The 15,047-nt window shown below is 41.9% G+C and overlaps 1 protein-coding gene across 1 annotated transcript in view; it reads left to right on the top strand.

Annotated features, from left to right (window-relative positions):
* Positions 1-4,753: 4,753 nt before the first annotated feature.
* LOC147626517 (taxane 2'-alpha-hydroxylase-like) overlaps positions 4,754-15,047 on the top strand; it is a 28,691-nt gene continuing 18,397 nt past the window's right edge. The window contains exons 1-3 of the mRNA XM_086816826.1: positions 4,754-5,529; positions 5,651-5,775; positions 5,936-6,416. Coding sequence (XP_086672952.1) covers positions 4,754-5,529; positions 5,651-5,775; positions 5,936-6,416 — 1,382 coding nt within the window. The remainder of the gene's footprint in view (positions 5,530-5,650; positions 5,776-5,935; positions 6,417-15,047) is intronic.

Below are 15,047 nucleotides of genomic sequence, written 5' to 3'. Positions count from 1 at the left end.
GAAACCTGTTTGGCTAGATGACAGGGAGTGGGCAGCCATTGCTCAGGAGCTCACCGAGACACCAGACAGGTTTCAACAACAAAGAGAGGCGGCAAGGGCAAGACTCCAAACAGTAGGGGCTTCTCATCTCGGGAGTGGTGGTTACGAAACCATGCGCCATGAATTCGTAAGTGTTTGTAGCAATTTTATTTATTTAAATGTATGTATGTGGGCTAAATGTTGATTTCTAAAAGTTATAATTGTTAATCGTGTGTGCAGGAGTTGGCCATGAATCGCCCACCAAGTAGGCGAGAGGAGAAGTACGCTCACAAACATGGCCTTGTGGCCTTGTTTGAGATGCTTGAAGAAGAAGGAGAGACCGTCAATTGGGAGGCATTACCATGATGTAAGATGACCTTCAAACTAATGAAATATGATCAAAACATTCTTGAGTATTAATGTTTAATTTAATTTCTTGTTTGTCGATCAGGAAAATATGCAAACGAGCACGGTTGTTTTTGTGCTCTATTGTAGACAGAATGGTGCTGTCTGTTTGCTGTTGTTGATCCTGCTCATTACAGGCAGCTAGGCAACAGCCAGGCAGCACTATTCTACCCAAAAAAAAATTTCTGCTACAGCGTCGGTATATGCCCCGGTACCGACGTCGGTATATACAGTGGTATTTCTGTCGGTATTAAAGTCGATATACACCCCGGTATATAACACGGTATATGCACCGGTATAGACGCCGGTTTATGCATCGGTATATGCACCGGTATAGGCGTCGGTATTGTTACCCGACACTTATACCGACGCTGTGGTTCCGGCGCTTATACCGATGACGAGGCTTTTTTAGACCCCGTTAAATAGCGCCGGTACAAGCCCCGGCATTAGGCTAACATGTAGTAGTGTAAATGATAAAAGAGGAATTCCCATGACATTTGGAATTCAATCATTTAAATACAAAAAGAGGAATTTTAAGCATGTTCAAAAAATGGATATTTTTATTTAATTAAAAGAAGAATTTTTATGGTATTTTACGTAGAGAAAGGTTTAAATTAAATTTTGGTGACAAAAGAGGAAGTTTCACCATAAATCCATCGAAAAAATTAGGGTTGATAATTAAATTGATAGAAAGAATATTCTTAGATATTTTATGTGGATAAATCACCAAACTGATATTTATCCAAAATTAGATTAATGGAAGAAGAGTATTTCTCTCTCTCTCTCTCTCTCTATGTCAGGTATGCCTGCATGTAGAGAGGTGTAAATGTAGGGCTGCTCATGGTCATGGACAACATTTGTTCCATGGCTTTAAGAGCCTCCCTTGCAAGGGAAAAAAACACTCAGATAGCTAGCAACTCTCTCTCATGCATGCACACAGCTTCGAAGCACTTCTCGACAAGCACCAGAAAAGGAACCCTAACAAAAACCGAGCATACGTGAGTGCATGGAATCAATATAAGTGCATGGCAGCAAAAGGACTGATAACACCTAACAAAAAACGTTAATATCATTTAGCATCGTATAACCAGCCATATTCTCTCCGATTAAAACACTAAAAATTGCTTATAGAAACCCCATATTTATCATAAAAGAATTCAACATGCCTAATACTAAACCTATAACAAATGTTGGAAAGAGCCTAGGCAGGCTAGCAGACATCCTCTCTCTCTCTTAGGCATGCCTACATGTATAGAGGTGTAAATGTAGGGCTACTCCTGGCCGTGGACAACATTTGTTCCATGGCTTTAAGAGCCTCCCTTGCAAGGGAAAAAGAAAAGGGCATAACACAGAAAAAAACATTTAGATAGACAGCATCTTTCTCACTCTCTCGGCCATGCATGCACCCTTGAAGTGCTTAAGGAAATCTCTAATACAAACCAAGCAGGCTTCTCCACAGGATGAATAAGCATGTAACAATAGCAAACGATTGAACGTAACAATAGTAAACAATTAAATGAATAGGCATGTAACAATAGCAAACGGTTGAATGTAACAATAGCAAACGATTGAACGTAACAATAGCAAACGATTAAATGAATAGGTATGTAATAATAGCAAACGGTTGAATGTAACAATAGCAAACGATTGAGAGGAACAATAGCTAAGCACACGATTGCATCACTATAGGGCCAAGTTGTGGCTCCCTCATGAGAGGAAGGGGCCAATTCAACCTTGGCCCTTCCACAGGATGCCACTGTGCTAAACAATAAAGCCCATAAACCCTAATAACCAAAACGTTCACAAAGGAGTAAATGTAGGGCTACTCCTGGCCGTGGACAACATTTGTTCCATGGCTTTAAGAGCCTCCCTTGAAAGGAAAAAGAAAAGGGCATAACACAGAAAAAAACATTTAGATAGACAGCATCTTTCTCACTCTCTCGGCCATGCATGCACCCTTGAAGTGCTTAAGGAAATCTCTAATACAAACCGAGCAGGCTTCTCCACAGGATGAATAAGCATGTAACAATAGCAAACGATTGAACGTAACAATAGTAAACAATTAAATGAATAGGCATGTAACAATAGCAAACGGTTGAATGTAACAATAGCAAACGATTGAACGTAAACGATTAAATGAATAGGCATGTAATAATAGCAAACGGTTGAATGTAACAATAGCAAACGATTGAGAGGAACAATAGCTAAGCACACGATTGCATCACTATAGGGCCAAGTTGTGGCTCCCTCATGAGAGGAAGGGGCCGATTCAACCTTGGCCCTTCCACAGGATGCCACTGTGCTAAACAATAAAGCCCATAAACCCTAATAACCAAAACGTTCACAAAGGAGTAAATGTAGGGCTACTCCTGGCCGTGGACAACATTTGTTCCATGGCTTTAAGAGCCTCCCTTGAAAGGAAAAAGAAAAGGGCATAACACAGAAAAAAACATTTAGATAGACAGCATCTTTCTCACTCTCTCGGCCATGCATGCACCCTTGAAGTGCTTAAGGAAATCTCTAATACAAACCGAGCAGGCTTCTCCACAGGATGAATAAGCATGTAACAATAGCAAACGATTGAACGTAACAATAGTAAACAATTAAATGAATAGGCATGTAACAATAGCAAACGGTTGAATGTAACAATAGCAAACGATTGAACGTAAACGATTAAATGAATAGGCATGTAATAATAGCAAACGGTTGAATGTAACAATAGCAAACGATTGAGAGGAACAATAGCTAAGCACACGATTGCATCACTATAGGGCCAAGTTGTGGCTCCCTCATGAGAGGAAGGGGCCGATTCAACCTTGGCCCTTCCACAGGATGCCACTGTGCTAAACAATAAAGCCCATAAACCCTAATAACCAAAACGTTCACAAAGGAGTAAATGTAGGGCTACTCCTGGCCGTGGACAACATTTGTTCCATGGCTTTAAGAGCCTCCCTTGCAAGAGAAAAAGAAAAGGACATAACACAAAAAAAAACATTTAGATAGACAGCATCTTTCTCACTCTCTCGGCCATGCATGCACCCTTGAAGTGCTTAAGTAAATCTCTAATACAAACCGAGCAGGCTTCTCCACAGGATGCCATATCTTTAAACAACAAAAAAGAGGCATACTATGAATAAGCATGTAACAATAGCAAACGATTGAACGTAACAATAGGAAACAATTAAATGAATAGGCATGTAACAATAGCAAACGGTTGAATGTAACAATAGCAAACGATTGAACGTAACAATAGCAAACAATTGAACGTAACAATAGCAAACGATTAAATGAATAGGCATGTAACAATAGCAAACGGTTGAATGTAACAATAGCAAACGATTGAGAGGAACAATAGCTAAGCACACAATTGCATCACTATAGGGCCAAGTTACGGCTCCCTCATGAGAGGAAGGGGCCGATTCAACCTTGGCCCTTCCACAGGATGCCACTGTGCTAAACAATAAAGCCCATAAACCCTAATAACCAAAACGTTCACAAAGGAGGCCGCTACACTATAAGCCTCAAGGGAATAAATGTACAAGTCTGGAGACTGGAGTGAGACTCGCACGGCCGCATACTTGGAGGGATAATCCAAGTGTGGTTTTTAATAGTAAAATCACCAAATATTCAATTTAATATCACCTACGTACTTTACCCATTTGTCCATATCTTATTGGACAACTTCTACCACATTTAAGGACCTCATTTTCACCTTAGAAAACCTTCCAATTAAAATGTGATACCATTTAAAACCTTCTAATTTTGTTTTATTAATAACTAAAACCTTTAAGTTATCTAGTATTAAGTAGATTCACTTCAGGTCACAACTTATGTAATTTTTTAAAAATTATAAATTTTACAATTATAAGTGAACCCCAAATGTTTGCAGTTTCATTCTCACTGTTTGTGAGTTTTCCGTGAACAGTGGACCATTGCTTATTGAATTATCAAGTAGCCATTGGCGGGACCTTCAAAAGAATGCACTTTATTTCGAATTATCAAGTAACCATTGGCCAATGGGACCTTCAAAAACATGGACCATTGCTTATTGAATTATCAAGTAACCATTGGCCGGGGACCTTCAAAATTCGAAAGAATGCACTTTATTTTTTATTATCAAGTAACCATTGGATGGGACCTTCAAAAGCTGTTAAGAACCTGAACGTTAGGACGGTGGTAGATTTGACGAGCCATTGGCTGGGACCTTCAAAAGCTGTTAAGAACCTGAACGTTAGGATGGTGGTGACTGGTGAGCCAGTTTTAGTGGGCGGTAAACTGAGCGCTCTCTGCCTTTTTAAAGCGATACTTACTTCATCGATGCGTGGAGAATATGGGCAATGTGGGATTCTCAGAGGGGAGCTGTGATTTGTCGATTAGATGCTTGCTTTGTGCGCTAGCAGCTGTGGTGGCAGTGGCGGTTGGCTGGTGGTTTTCGGGGGGCAAAAGGTTGACGGCGCCGCCGGGGCCGAGGGGTTGGCCCATCCTGGGCAGCTGGCTTCTGTTTCCGGGCGGAGTGATAGTGCCCAAAACGCTGAGGAAGGTCAGCGAGAGGTATGGGGACGTTTGCATGGTGAGGCTGGGCTGGTGCAACATGGTAATAGTGTCGTCCCCGGAGATCGCTATGGAGGTCCTTCAGACTCGTGGGCGCGAGTTTGGATCTCGCTCTCCCAACTTCGTTGTAGGCATGACAAGCGGTTACGGCCAGGACATGGTGTTCTCCGACTACGGCGACCATTGGCGCAAGATGAGGCGCGTGGCCACCCTCCCTTTCTTCAGCACCCAGGCCTTTCGCCGCAGTGTTGGAGCGTGGGAGGATGAGATCGACGTCGCGGTGGCCGACATCGCCGCCGGGGCTACCTCCGGCGGCGCTGTTTCTATCGTCCGCCGCCGACTGCAGCTCGCCATTTACAACATGCTCTACTGGATGGCGTTCGACCGGAGGTTCGAGGGCTTGGAGGATCCGGCATACGTGACCATAGAGAAGGCCAACACCGAAAACGGCATTCTCGCACAGAGCTTCAAGTTCAACGTCGCAGAGTTCTTCCCCGTGCTGCGACCCTTCTTCCGATCATATATCAGCAAGGTCAAGGAAGCTAATCAGCGGAGGCATCGCATCTTCAAGGAGGTCTTCATCGATCAGCACACTGCGCCATGGCTACTTACAGCTTGCTGTGTTTGTGAAATGGCGCCTGTAGCAACATTAACTTCTAAATTTTTGTCTGATCAGGTCACGCGCCGCTACCACCGGCCACAGTACTAAAGCCGGTGTGGATTTCCTCCTTGATGCTGAAATGAAAGGCGAGATCAGCATGAAAAACGTGCTGTACCTTCTCCAGAACATCAATGTTGGAGGTGAGCTCACTCTAGTCATCTCTGCTCTTCCTGTACAAGACCCATTATTAAGCTGGACGATACCCCTTTCAATTATTTAGTATGTTGGAATGCACTCTCTTTGGTTACCGTCTCCTGAGGATCTTTAACACTAGAACTAAGTTTTGTGACTGCATTTCAGCATTAGGCACAACAACAGCGGTAACCAAATGGGCTGTGGTAGAGCTGGTAAACCACCCGGAGGTACAGAAGAAGATATTTGAAGAGGTGGTAAGCACCCTTGGAGAAGGAGCACGCATAAAGGAAGATGATATAGGAAAGCTACCTTATGTGCAAGCAGTTGTGAAGGAGGTTCTGCGTAAGCACATGTCCATTCCTATGTTAGTTCCTCACTCAAATCATGATTATGGCAAATTGGGCGATTATGATATTCCTCCAGGTAGTAGAGTTGTTGTAAATGCATGGGGAATAGCCAATGACACAAGGTTTCGGGATAATCCAGAGGAGTTTAATCCGGATCGTTTCATTAATGAGAAAATTGAGCCATTCGGAAGTGATTACAGGTTCCTTCCCTTTGGTTCCGGGAGAAGAAGCTGTCCTGGAAGTCGCATGGCCTTCACTGTCTTGGCTCTCATCATAGCCAAGCTTGTGCAAGCTCTCGAGTTCACTACAAGGGATCGGGCTCATACCCGTGCTCCTAGCCGCTAAAAATGACTTGTGAAAAAAAGTAGCAGGCCCGTGTATCAGCGCGTGTATCATCGCGGCCAGAGACATGCGTGTAAAAGCGCGTGTATAGGACTGCTCAGACGCGCTCATACACGGGTGTATACACGCGTTCTGTTCAGTTCAGATGCATTTAGACGCGTTGATACATGCATCTATACATGCGTTTTGTTAATTTAAATGCGCTTATACACGCGTATTTCTCAGTTTTGACGCGTTTATACACGCGTGTTTTACAGATTATCCGCGTATATACACGCGATTTTTAGCAGTTCTGACGCGTTTATACACGCGAACAGAGAGCAAAAAAAAATCCATAGAGTGCTATTTGGTGCCTGAATACTGTTCAGCATTCCAGCACCCAATAACACTCTCTGGATTTTATTTTTTTTTGTGCATTAGACCATCCACGAAGAACATATGCACGAGGGAGATTAAGACAAGAACGACATGAATGCATACATTGTCAATACACGATTCAAGACAGACATGAATGTAATACTATCGATTCACGATTCAATATTACTATCAAAATTTCACACATATATACAAGGGAGTCCATATCTCGAAGTAGCCCATGGCTTCAGTTTACAAAAAAATATATACAACCACATCCTCAATATGGAATGTGATACTATAAGTCTGAGTACTACTCAGACCCAGATGATGACTCGGTGCTCCCTCCATGCTCAGATGAGCTCACATCGGTTGGAATGTCCGATGAGTAGTGCTCACGTCCACCCTCTGCAGTGGCGGCGGGTGGATCATCAGCAGCTTGTGCCTGTTCAAGTAATATATAGTATATAAGTATATATATATGTAATTCAATAAACCAAAATCATTCGTTTAGAATTTTCAAGTACCTGTCGACCGTATGGTCTCATGGCCATCTCAAACTGCGCGTCCGTAATACGTCCCTCGGCTCTGAAGATGGCCCACGTGTCACGTCTGCTATGCCGGCGAGCATACGCAGTATCGTGGATTGTGGGCTTCCTCCTCGTAACCCGTCGCTGTATCATAATCAACACAATTTGTAAGATTAAAACAATCATAGAATCAATGAATTAAGTAAACAATCAAATAAAGTGGCAAGATACTTACGAACTCTGCCTCCCATGACTCGACACCGCCAGATCCGAAATGCGAAGATCCAATGGTCTCCATCTGGATCCGTCGTGCCTCCACATGCTGCCTGCTCTTCACGCCACCCTCTGCTCGTTTCTTTGCCTCCTTCCACTCGCGTTTGTGCGCAGTGGCAGGTTTCTCGACAGGATAGCCACCCGCAGCTACATTTAGCTGGTCATCGTACGCGAGTTTTTTAAGGTGAGATCTTTTATTACTTAAGATCTCCCTTATTCGCGTCCTTTCCCATACATCCGAGAATGTAGCATATGGGGGATTGGGGTACCGACTATGTACAGCCTCTATCACCTCCCCAACTAATCGGCTATTTTGATCTTTAAATTTAATAAAACAATTTCTATACGAGTTTGATACTACCCCACGCATGTACTCCATTACCTCCCTCTCCCTCGCATCCATCACTATCCCGCCCCTATCCGTCACATCATAGCAGATCACTCTCTCCACCTCTCTCATCTCCTCCTCTTCCGAACTGTCTCCTCTAACTCTTCTCCCTCTATCTCCTCTCTCACCGTGTGCCCTACTACCTCCCCCACCTCCCCCACCTTCCCCACCAAAGCACCCGCCGCATCCTCCACTCCCACTCTTCCTACTGCTGCGGGTGGAGTCACGACTAGGGGATTGTCTACGTGACGGTGGCTGTGAGCCCTGACGTGACGGTGGCTCTGAGGGAGCACGTGATGGTGGGCTGTGAGGGTGTGCGTGAGTGTGTCTGGGACGAGGTATGTCTCCTCGGTGGACGTGGAAGAGGAGAAGCTGCATGCCGTCTCGTCGGACTCGTAGACATAGACGGCACTGGAGTGCCCTGGATACTCGCGGTAGGGGTATAGACACCAGGCATGGAAGGAGGGGGATGGGCATACATATACTCTGTAAGCTCAACTGGACCAGGATGGTGCCCAAAATGATTTAGCATCTCCATCAGCCAATTGCTGTACGCAAATGGATCGGATGAAGAACCTGGAATATCCATAAAGAACCTGCAAAAATAATCTTCATGTACATCATGGGCTGTCTCTTGACTCACACAAATATCATCATTCAAGTCACCTATCAGCCTGCAAACCAAGAAACAAGAAACGCAGTCTCGTGTATACACTCGTCCAGAAACGCGTGTATACACCCGTCAAAAAATGCGTGTATACACCCGTCCAAAAACGCGTGTATATCCGCGTGAATAGACTCTGCAGACAGGATACACGCGCTTTTACACGCGCTTCTACATGCGACCTGCGCAAAAATTTTTTTGAAAGGGACCGACCTCCGACAAAGTGGTCCTTATAAAAGGACCACTGTTGCCCCTGTCAGAATCGTTCACCCAAAATCGTGTACACAAAAGCAAAAGGACGGAGACAAACCCAAAAAGCAAAGAGAAAATAGCATAAACAAATCTGAGGAAGGAGACAAGGCAAAGGACAAACTGACTCACCTCTGAAAAAGTGAGTCTTCTTTCTTGCTCGGTTTCCTCCCGTGTGTGCTCCTTCTCTGCTCCCTCCTTGCACTTAGGTTTCGTTTCTGTTGGAAGAGGCGAAAACGAAAGCAGTGTTGATATGTTAGTTCAAAATCTTTATTTGGGAAAGGCGGGCTATTTTTAGTTTAAACAGACCGTCGCGTTTATAAACGCGTGTATGTTCGCGTGTATGATAATTTAGCTACGTTTATACACGCGTTTTGCAGGAATTACCCGCGTTAATACACGCGATTTTTAAGAAATAGCCGCGTTAATACACGTAATTTTTAGGAAATAGCCGCGTTAATACACACGATTTTTATACTTTCATTAAAAACATATTATGATTTTGTGTTTTCTGGTTTGTACATAAGATGTCATCAACCTCTTCAAGCAGTTCTTGGGAAGATGAGACAATGCGTCATCGTAATCGCGATGTGTGGTTGGGACAACGGATCAAATGTATGTGTAATAGATGTCAAGGATGCATTGTACGAGCACGTCGAATTACCTTGAATCACATCTCCATGTATGGAGAATGGAATCAAACAGGTTTAGAGGTGAGTAGATGTAAATTGATGGTATTCAAATGACTCATGGTATCCAAATTAAATTAATAGAGTTGTAATATATAAACTCTAATTGAAGCAGGATGCAGTACCACACCCTAACATGGTGCCCTACGCGCAACGAGAGCACGCAAAGCATCGACGAGATGATGCTGGAGCTTCGGGATCTATTGTGAGAGATGAGTGGGAAAGGGATGACAATAGCCCTGCACCCCACGAAGTTGTGGAAGAGGAAGTGCTTGATGATATGGTGCGGAATCTTTTTAAGGATGATCCCAAAGGTATGGACGACGATGATATGGAACAAGAGCATCTTTACAAGGCTTCATCGACACCGGAGTTTGAAGGGTGCACATTCTCTAATTTACGTGCTTCACTTGAACTACTCAATATACAAACAGTTTATGGATGGAGCAATGCAAGTATTGACGCATTATTAAAGTAAGCATTCTAACTTACACTTGAACTACTCAATATACAAATAGTTTATGGATGGAGCAATGCAAGTCTTGACGCATTATTAAAGTAAGCATTCTAACTTACAAATTTAAATTAGTAGTTTAAGGTTTAGGATTTAAGACTAATTATAATTGATGATATTGAATGCAGGCTATTATCAAACATGCTTCCAAAGGGAAATAGACTACCCACCTCAAGAGACATAGCGAGGCGCTATGTGACATCTCTTGGAGGATTGGATTATGATCGCATACATGCATGCGTCAATGAGGACTGAGGACTTGCGGGTCGCAGGATGTATGTGTCAAGCTTGGCCACGAGAGGTGGGTGGGCACGTTCGTCTTCCGCCTGCACCATGGATTATATCAAAGAAAGAGGAAAAGCAGGTAAAGCAGGCCATCACCACTTTGCATACTCCCACTGGATGCATGAGATCATTGAAGGGAGCCTTTACAACCACTAAGAAAAGAGGCGTTGAGAAACTATATGGGTTGAAGTCCCACGATTGGCACAAGATGCTTCAAGTAAGTGTTTTCCAAGTCTTGTACGTTGAAATTAAATTTTGTAATGCCATAAACCATACATACATGTGCTCTTATGTGTGCAGTTCATACTACCTACTAGCATCGACCATTGTGCAAATAAGAGTTTAAAAAAATGTATTTATAAGATGGGCAAGCTTGTGAGGTATGTAAAACCCATGTCAGATCACTCTTCATTATACCTTGCAAAATGAACGTGCATGAGGTATAATGTACTATTTATTTATTTTTCAGATATGTTAGTTCCAAAGCAATTGATCCAGCCACGTTGGATGATGCGCGTGTTATGGCAGTGGAGGTGGTTTGGTAGAGGAGACTTTTCCGCGAACCATTCTCACAAGTCAACTACATCTCATTGTGCATTTAGTGGACGAAATCGCTTTATGTGGTACTGTGCATGCACGTTGGATGTTCTTCCTAGAGCGCTTCATGAAGACCGTAAAAGACTAAGTTGTGAGGCAAAGTGCAAGGCCTGAAGGAAGCATGGCCGAGGGTTGGTTGATACAAGAGTCTCTTGTATATATTTCAGAATTTCTTGGTCAGGTGGACAGCTCTTTGCCATGACTATGGAGCAATGAAGAGGACTTGAGGATGACCTCTATTGTGCCTCAAGGAAAAGGACAGAGTAAAGTAATTGACAGAACATTGATTGATGATCTCAATTTCACTTGTATCCTTAATAGTGATGTGATGAGCAGATGGGTTACAAGATATGAGGATGCAAAGACAAAAAGGCAAGCAGAAAGAGCTCTCTTTCGGAGGCAACATGGCTCTCGGAAGGCGTACCCTAAGCATCTAGCAACACTTCTGAATGATATCCATGTTGATTGGTTGCATGAGGAAATGGAGAGAGCAGAGAGCGACGAGAGGCTGCATATCACGGCGGAAGAATGGGAGTATGCACGAGGATGCATGTTAAATGTACATAGAACTAATGTTTTGCATTAGTTGTAAGTGATTTGCTTTTAATATTTATTCACATTGCTTACACAAATATTGCTTCTATTTTGGTCCAGTGCACTATGTTCAATGCTATATGGTGTGAAGGCAAGCATTTTCGAACACAAAGAATTGATGAAAAGAGAAATACACAAGATTGCAGTGTCATTAGTAGCTTTGAGGGAGCTAATGGAAAAATGGATGATTATTGTGGCATAATCCAAGACATATTTAGGCTTGACTTTCGTCGCTTCTTTGTGTATGTTTTGGATGTCAAATGGCAAATGAACGTGGTGGAAAAAGGGCCTGATGCAACGATAAAATGCCATGCAAGTGGCTATGTAACTATTGACTCTACAAAGTTTTGGCAAACAAAGAAAGATAGGCTCGTATTGCCACAACAATGTGAGCAGGTATGCATTTTTTTACTAATGTGTTTCATGTACATATATATCTAAGCTCGCGTACCCCTTGACTTTTGATATGCTAATTAATTACTGTACTATGTGTATTTGAGTAGGTTATCTATCTACCAATGGTGCATGACATTAAATGGTGGTACGTCATCCCCGTTCCAAAGTGATGTATAATACATTCACTAATATGGAGCATATGGAGGATGTAACAAGCCGCAATGAAGATGATGTCGAACATGCCAATGAAGATGTTGTGATTGATGATCAAGAAATAAGAGATGATCATGATAATGAGGATGAGCGTGCCATTTCTCATGATCATGAGAATGACCCTACCATTGAGGATGATGGTGATGTTGATGAGGATGATCAGGACATCGATACCATTATCAATGGAGTACAGAATATCGATAGTGGAATAAATTTAATCGTAGCCTTACAAATTGATCAAATGGATATTGATGTTGGCAAGGATGGATCTTATTGAAGATGAGATCGAACCCTAACCAATCCGTCACTGTACATTCTAAATTGATGACATTTCTATCATCTCATATGCCTGATTTATTTTTGAATATATTTCATTGTTGTAAATGCATGTAGTGGGATTGTGTAATGATGTATACTGTAATGTACTATGAGATGGTTTAAAGAAAATAGTTCTTAATTTTGTAAAGGAATTCAGTTTGTCTTCAATTTTTCTTCAGTTTTTCTTTACCATGCGTGTATTAATCCATGTATAGCAGCGTGTATAGATGCGTGTATTACTGCGTGTATATAAACGCATTTATACACGTGTTGATAAATGCAAATATACACGCGAATTTAAATGCCAAAATACACGCGCCCGATTCTATTCAAATACATGCGCGACCATACACGCGCTCGTAATTTATCGCGTGTATGAAACGCGTGTATGGCAGCATTGTCTTGTAGTGGTTGCTTCCAATGCCTGGTGTAGATAAAGTGAAGGCTGTTGAATACATGGGGCAGCTTGCACGCATCATGATTAACCCTATGAGTGTTGTTGTAAAGCCTCGTCAAACTTAACGTAAAGTCTCCACCGTTAATAAAAACTTATAACCAAAAGTTTTAGACTTTTTGACACCTTGGCTAGAAACATTAGGAAGGTGTTAGAATAAAAATATTAGCTCCAAAAATCTTAAAAGAAATAAGAACATAAGAATAGTTCTATTAAGAGAGATAAGTATTCCCAAAAATAGAATTTCAAGTTTAGGTGATAAGAGGTCATATTTAGAGTACTTTTACACATTTAGAGTCCATGTACTTAGATACTACCCCAGCTTGCGAGATGAGGACATCTCGAATCTTTTAAGTGGGGGAGATTATAAGGTCCCTCCCAAGCCATGTATGTATGTGTCTCTTTTAATATAGATTTCAATAAGGAAAGAGAGTGTAATTAGAGAAGAGTGAGACAAAAAGGCTAGAAACATTAGGAAAGTGTTAGAATAAAAATATTAGCTTCAAAAATCCTAAAAGAAATAAGAACATAAGAATAGTTCTATTAAGAGATAAGTATCCCCAAAAATAGAATTTCGAATTTAGGTGATAAGAGGTCATATTTAGAGTACTTTTACACATTTAGAGTCCATGAATACTAAAAATGTGAAAAAACAGTGCATTTCTAAAGATGGCGCGTTTGTGGCTATATATAGACGTTTTTGTCTATTCTGCCCACGCTGGCTTGTAGACCAGATGCCTTCCCATTCTTTGACTAGTTATATGACTATATTCTGAGTTTTTATTAGAGAGTTATGGCCGAAACAATTTGCTGTTTCTGTCAGGGTCTCTACACAGAGAAAACTGTGAGAAGATAGCAAGTAGCCTCAAGGTAATCCTAGAGTTTGAGATGTATATATCCCTTCATTCTTATCTAATATCTTAGAAAAGAAGCTAAGATTGCTATGGCCTTTTGGAGGAAGAGACCAAAACTCCATAGCTTTTCTTGAAAGAATAGTATCCCCCCCGTAGTCCTATAAGAGAAGAAGGCTATTTTGCCATAGACCTTAGAAAAAGAGAAGAGTCACAGTATGAGTAAGAGGAGATAAAGCTTGGAGATTATTGGATAATTTCAATCAAAAGACAAGGTATTAGAAGACTCTATTCTCATATGTCAAGTTCTAAAGCGCTTGATAACGAGCAAAGGCAACGATAAACGACAAATTTCTATAAGGTATAAACATATTTTGTTTTTCAATTATATATCATTCTTTAGGGTTGAGGTATGGCCCCGGCTTCTCTATTGATTGTTAATAGTGATCTATTTGATTAATTTACTATTTAAAGTTTGTATTCTTTTAAACAACAGCATATGTCTTAATAAAGAATGTCTTATCGCAATCTCAAGTTGAAATGCTAAAATCTATGTGAGAAAAGGATTGTTTTCTTAAGAAGGTAAGATGGATTCTAGTCCTACCGTTTAGTTGAGTAAATGGATTGTTATCTTGGTTAAATTAAGGTACAAGTACAACTTCTCCCTACCTTGACGCTGCTCCGTTCTTGTGCTTGTGTAGCCGGACGGCGGAGACGTTAGTAAGGCCCGGAGTTGGCCCATGGTATCCCTCATACCATTGGGAGAATGAGGTTCATCAATTGAGGCGAGTGATTGTGATGCTGCCTAGTTCTGAGGGCCCATGCTAGTGCGGTGAATTAGCCCACCCTAGTGGGCAGACATCCCTCTGAGGAGCAGGAGGATCGAGCGATGGAGCCTGAGAGGGCGACAGGCCGGCTTGAGTCCTCGCCAGCGGCCGACGATGAGGAGTATGGTCCCGTAGCGTTTTGCCCAGCATGTAGGGGCTGGAAGGTCGAATTCTAGATCATCGGCGGTATAAAGAAAAAGAATAAGAGAGCCGGTTTGGCTTGTATGAAATTGATTCATGTTTAAATTTTGTTTTTATAAATCTTGTCTTTGGCATTATTGTATTGTGAAAAAAGAGTGTTTTAACAAATCTTGTGAAAAGGGCCTTAATTAAGAAACATCTTTATTTATGTCAAACAATGTGGTAGGATTAATTAGAAAACAAATTGACGC

This window comes from Cibotium barometz, chromosome 22 (genome assembly GCF_041138505.1).
Source record: "Cibotium barometz isolate CiBa-2024 chromosome 22, ASM4113850v1, whole genome shotgun sequence".
Taxonomy (NCBI): domain Eukaryota; kingdom Viridiplantae; phylum Streptophyta; class Polypodiopsida; order Cyatheales; family Cibotiaceae; genus Cibotium; species Cibotium barometz.
Note: the sequence above shows the minus strand (reverse complement) of the source record. Positions and strands in the feature narration are given on the sequence as shown.